Consider the following 6,000-nt stretch of genomic DNA (forward strand, 5'->3'; position numbering starts at 1 on the left):
ATATCTCTGACCAGTAACAGCTTTAGAGCTTGGAAAAACTCAATGCCTGTCAATACAGTCTCAGAAAGAAAAATTAAGTGCTCTGAGTCTTGCACTTTAATAAAACACAATTTTAATGAATTATGAAACTGCTAGACAACAGGATGTATTGCAATTTCTTTAAGTTGGCTCAGTGACAAAGAGCAAAACATCTTTACATTCTTAATAAATGTCCTATAAATAACAACTTCCTTACACTAGTCACAAGTACTAGTGCCATTGTCCCCAAAGGTCAAACTCCCTCCTGCTACCTAGAAGTACTGACAGGTGCTTGATGCAAGCTCTGTTACCGCTTGCTGCTTCTTTTATGACTAACAGCATCCTCTATCCTGCAAGTAGAACTTCGGTGATGCTCATATTCCTTAGAGTACTGTAACTAAAGAAACTGAAACTCCCACAGGTGGTTCTCAAGTTCTGGAAACTTTCTATGTCCAGCCATCTTGTCAACTACAGACAGTAAAGTTGCAGCAGCTGGGAAAGAAATGCTGACACAAAAGTACTAGTGCATTTTTCCCAACATGTAAGTTGTCTTTTCTTTTTCTCCCTTTGAAAATAAATAAAGAACTAAGCAAATAAAAAAATAAACAAACTTTTTGGACCAGTAATCACTTTTTGGTGCCAGTAAGTGGCACTGATTTCCTCCTTCCTCTCTTCTACAGAACAGCCTTCCAGCTTTTCAGAAAGAGACATACACACAAAATATTAAAATAAAGAAAAGAAAAGTGACAGTTGTTTAATCTCAACTTCAGTAAAAGCCAAGAGTCAGCTTTAAGAACTGAGAAAACAACATGGCACATAATCAGCTTACCACCTCCTACGCACATGAAGGAACATAATAAAGTAGATAGGTAATACAGGATTGGATCTAAAACACCCAGACTTAAATGACTAGTTGTCCTAATTATTTCAAGAAACAAGTCTTTTTCAATAGAACAAGTCTACTCCAAATTATATTTTTAGTATAAAATATTATTTTAATATATTTGATCTTTTAATAAAAATTAAAATTGTTTTTCAGACACGGTTTAATATGTAGTGTTACTCTTCCAGGTACTATTCTACAGATTTTCTAGTGAAGGTGGTACAGCCTTTCCTTTTGAAAGTCTTCCTTTTCAACTGTTCATGAATATGAAGTAGAACTACAGTCAACCTAGAAGACTAGAAGCAGACAATGGCTTTTTCATAACTTTGCTTTGCTTGAAGTGTCATCCAAAAAAGCAATTAACTGAAGCACTGTGCATTACAAAGAGCTTCTCATGTTGCATGTCTCAAGTGAACTTCACAGCCAACACTCTGAAAACCTAGGAGCTATACCAATATGACAGATGATGCTTAAGGGAAATTAAAGTGACAATAGAGGAAACACACTAAAGCAAGATTCTGGTAGTGGGAAGTGAAGGATCACAAGAACACAGACAGTGGAGGAGGAGGAGGAAAACAATCTTGGATGATAACAGGCCATTCTGGAAAGGAGTTGGCAATAAGCATGATCAGCCAGAGGAATAATTAAAAGACCTATCCTACATGCAGTAACTGTTATTATGCATTTGTGTTTCCTTCTGTATAACAATAAAAGCCTAGAAAATCCTCTTCACTCTTCCAACTGTATAGTCTTTCTTATAACATATATTTTAATCTCAAACATACATATAACACAACCCCTCCTAAACAAAGGCTGCTTCACTCTGAGTTATTTAAAAGGGAAAAAGCATCCTGATCCCTTTCTTCTCTGAAAGATTTGCTTAAACGATATTAAGTGTTCCTCAAACTACTAAGACAGTTTTTGCTATTTCCTCCCCTACCCCCCACCCCCTTTTTACTGTCAACACAAACATCACCTACACAGTGATTTCAAACCACAGATCACACCAGTTTCTCATCTTCCTAATATTAAAAGGCTGCACACTTTTTGTAAAAAAATAAAAGCAAGGAGAGGGACATAACAGAAGATGCATGCGTATAAAGTAACAAAGTAGATACTGTCATTGTTATTTGGATCTATATCTAGCTGGCAAAACATAAACCAATGCATATTTTAATGACTGGACTTGCAGTATGTGTGTTTAAGAAAGCTTAAACACTTTATGAACAGTTTTAGTTTGAAACAATAAGACATGAGTTGTTAAAAGTTACTTTCTCTGGAACATGCCAAATCCCACTTGGAATAACACATCTATTTTGATTTTTCTCTAACTTCAGCATTCTCAGTGTGGGTAATAGTTGAAGAGCAAGAAGAGCATGTCAAATGAGGAACAAAATACTAGAAGCAATCCTATGCAGAGTTTTGACAGATGCACAAAATAAATATAAGAATAAACCTCCTTTCTCTTCCCCAGAGCAACTCCCTTCATAACAATAAGAACTTTTGACAGAAATGAAGATCCTAATTTTCTATTTTTACTAACTAATAATTTCAGTGAATTCAAGAATGTTAACTCAATTACATCATCAAATTAAAGGCCAAAATCTACCTTCAAGTTATTTGTGAATCTTAATTTTCAGATGGTATTTTGGTTTTCTATTCTATCAGTTTAGTATTGCTCAGTGAAGTTACATTTATTCTGTATCTGTAAAAACATCTCACAAGCTGCATGGTCAAGGCAGAGTTACAGACATACCTGGGAAAGCTAATTCTTGAAAAAGCCGCCTCTGATTACAACAGTCTTTACTACACGGTAAAAAGTGTAATTTTTACAGAATTTAGCACCTACATTTTCCACAAGTAATGAAACTGCAGCACAACCTCTACACCAAAAAAACCTTTAAACATACATTACATATAACAGAGACGCCAAGAATACTGTCTGCCATCGTTAGCTACACTTATATAGGAGAATCTAGTAAAGGCCTTACATAGCTGTACTTATACCTTAGGGTTACCACATTGTGTGTCTGATAGGCCAGTGGGCAAATTCTTAAATTACAGGTCTATATGCAGTGAAAAAAACATACAAAGTTAGGGCATTTTGACCACGTCCAAGTAATTGTTAGCTTAAGTCATAACCCACAGTCTTGCAGGATTTTGCCTGTACTCAAAATCATCAAGCATCATAAGGAATAAAGGAATTAAATGAAAATTTTCTAATCACTACAACATACTTCATTTTGTTAGGATTAATACAAGAATTTTTAAATAGAATTCAGTGAAATTAGGTACTGCACAGAAAAATAAGGAAATTCTTAAAAGTAATTTGTGTCTACATACAGAAAAAGTTTTTTATCGCATTTTCAGTGTTATATCAATTTGAAGCTTCTGCTACTATATAACAAACAGAATTAAATTGAAACAAAAATCAAGAAATAAAGGCTCTTTTCGAAGATGCAACCTATCAGTGACAAAGTATTTAATCACAAAACTGTTCTCTTGATTTCAATACAGTAAAATATCATGAATTAAGTTTAGCAATGAAGACCTTGCAAAGACCCAAACATGAGACAGCTATGTGAATTATGTGATAAAAGCACAGCTGTATCTTCCATTTCATATTCTTTCATACTCAATTTTCCCCCTGTAGTTTAATAAAGAAAAGGGATGTGACCTTGCTCTGAAACCTACCTCTTTCAGAAACTCTTCAAACTGCTCATCTAATTCTTCTTTTGAAAATCGATGAGCCATAATGTGCAACTGGATGTTACCTTCCAAACAACTGAGTTTAAAAACTAAGATTTAAAATAAAGTTAATTAAAAGCATTCTGAAATTACAGGTAGTGTAGTGATTTGCTGCTTTCATAGAGAGCTATAAGCAAAAATAAAACCAATCTCAAGAGAGATGCCAAATTTCATTCCTCCCACCCCAAATCTAAATTATTTACTGAATGAGATAATCAGGACAAACATGCCTGGATTACCCAAATTTCTTATAATCAAAATACTCATTTCCAAAGCAACAGTTTCAGCATTTAAACTCTGATAAATAAAATATGATTCTCTTAATCTTCTTTATATTTTTCTTCAAAAGGCTGACCTCTTAGCTACCCACAATTAAACATTTTGTCAATAATAATCAAACAAGAATCCACTGCAGTAATACTTCCCATCCCTTTTAAGGGCTTTTAATTCCTTTCTATGTCTCTTCTCCAAAACTGGAGACATCTGGCATTCTAAGTTTTGTTTCATTGTCTCTGCTGTGCTTAGGACTCAGTAAAGAATAAATACATGAAAGTCTTCTAAGATTAGAGGATGACATTTGGTTTGATCTGCCCTGACACAGAAAGCCAATGGCACTTGTCCCCCTCCCATTCCCAAAAGTCTGTGTTGACTTCTCAGGTATAAAATGTGCCTCACACTTAGAACACTACAAAGCTTTTGTATATCTTACTGCTCAAAACATATGGCTACCTTCGAAACTGCATATGTATAGCAGCATTAAACTGCCCTCGGATCTTCCAGGCTGAGAAGTGCTATGTAAACATAAAAGGGCTAAACATTTGCAGAAATGTTTTTACCATTAAATAAAACTTCTCCCAATATGGAGCCTTCTCAGTACACAGGACTGTTACCTACCTAGTAAATTGATTTTGACAGGCGAGTTGTGACAACTGCTTCCTGCTTTCACTCCTTATTCATCGATAGACCACCCGACACTTTGGCTTTCGCAGTTAAAAAAAAAGTTATAGCAGACTGCCCAGACTTTGAATTGAATAAAGTATCCTTATGTAAGCACTTGGACAGATTCTCTGAAAACATGGTAAAAAGATTAAGAGTTACCTCTCACATAATCCAGTATCATTTTATACTTTTACATCAAAGAACACTAGATGCTAAACATTAGATGTAGTTTACTAGCTCTAGCAACTACTTCAGCAAGTGGAGAATACTTAATTCCAGCCTTGCCAGAAAAACAAACTGATTCTTCTGACATTCTCTCTACTTCTGTCTACCTTATAATTACAGCCTTTATAAAAACAATATAAAACTTTATTTTTCAAAAGGACATAGAAGATCACATACAAACATTACTCTTAGCAAACAAACTTTAGAGCCATACCTTTAGAATTGCAGGTTCACAAATGACTTTGTACATAAAACAAAAAAGTCACTTCCTGGGATGTATGCTATAACACAGTGCTGAAAGCAGAAGTTTTGGGAAGGTATGGCTAAACCACAGGGATGAAGAAAAGCTTAAACACTCTTAACACATTTCATGTGACCTTTTAATCATCCCACCGCTAGCACCAGCCGTGACCTGATCCTCCTCGTCCTCCTCCAGCTTGCCCTAAAGTACACGCAGAGCTGGCCCACGGCGGCTGCCGAGCAGCAGCTCTGGGGACGGCGGGCCGTGCTCCTCCCAACCCCAGCCGCAACTCCGCGGCTCTCCTCCGTCCCCGTCCCCTCCCGCCCTGGGCCTAGCGAGTGCTGGCGAAAGGGTGCGACAGCCCCGGCAGCGCGGGGACTCCGAGCCGGGCGGCTGGGCGGGATGAGGGAGAAGCGCAGCTCCCGACGGGGCAGCGCCAGGCTGAGCCGGCGGGCAGGGCTGTTCTCCGCTGCCCGAGCGGCGCTCCAGAGAGCGGCGGGGGACAGGAGAGGAAACGGCCGAGAGGCGAGCGCTGCCCCAGCCGGGAGCGTACCTGGGCCGCGTCGGGCCCCTCCCGGCCACGGCCGTGTCTCTCGCTGGCGGCGCAGTTGCCTGGGAAACCCTCCCGGCCACCGTACCGCCCGCCAAAACTCACCGCGGGGCGGCGTGTCACGTGACCCCGCCAAACCCGCCGGCTTTCCTCTCCCCCCGGCCCGCCGCCGCCGCCGCCGCCGCCGCCGCGCGTGGGAGGCACGTGGCGGGAGAGAACGGTCCCCAGCGGCCACTACTACCGTGGCAAAGGCCGCCTCGCCTCGCCCCGCCGCGGCCCGGCCCGCGCAGCTGGAGGCGGAAGTCGCCGCGCGGTGACGTGCGGCGGTGCCGGCGCGCGCGCGGAGCAGCGCCGCCTGCTGGGCGGCAGGAGGCAGCGCCGGCGGGGACCGGCGCG

The 6,000-nt window shown here is 40.3% G+C and overlaps 1 protein-coding gene across 7 annotated transcripts in view; it reads right to left on the minus strand.

The window, feature by feature from the left end:
- The window catches only part of CEP162 (centrosomal protein 162), a 51,984-nt gene extending 46,219 nt beyond the window's left edge, over positions 1–5,765 (minus strand). For 2 of the 7 annotated variants that reach the window (XM_074895979.1, XM_074895973.1), the window contains exons 1-3: positions 5,028–5,187; positions 4,544–4,716; positions 3,596–3,699 (exon numbers count right to left, since the gene is read on the minus strand). In XM_074895979.1, the coding sequence (XP_074752080.1) occupies positions 3,596–3,655 (60 nt within the window). In that variant the 5' untranslated portion in view covers positions 3,656–3,699; positions 4,544–4,716; positions 5,028–5,187. Of the gene's footprint in view, positions 1–3,595; positions 3,700–4,543; positions 4,717–5,027; positions 5,189–5,607; positions 5,678–5,709 lie in introns of those variants that run through there. The other 5 variants (XM_074895975.1, XM_074895974.1, XM_074895976.1 and 2 more) reach the window with 5 other exon arrangements.
- Between the last annotated feature and the right edge of the window lie 235 nt (positions 5,766–6,000).

Source organism: Athene noctua, chromosome 1 (assembly GCF_965140245.1).
Source record: "Athene noctua chromosome 1, bAthNoc1.hap1.1, whole genome shotgun sequence".
Taxonomy (NCBI): Eukaryota; Metazoa; Chordata; class Aves; order Strigiformes; family Strigidae; genus Athene; species Athene noctua.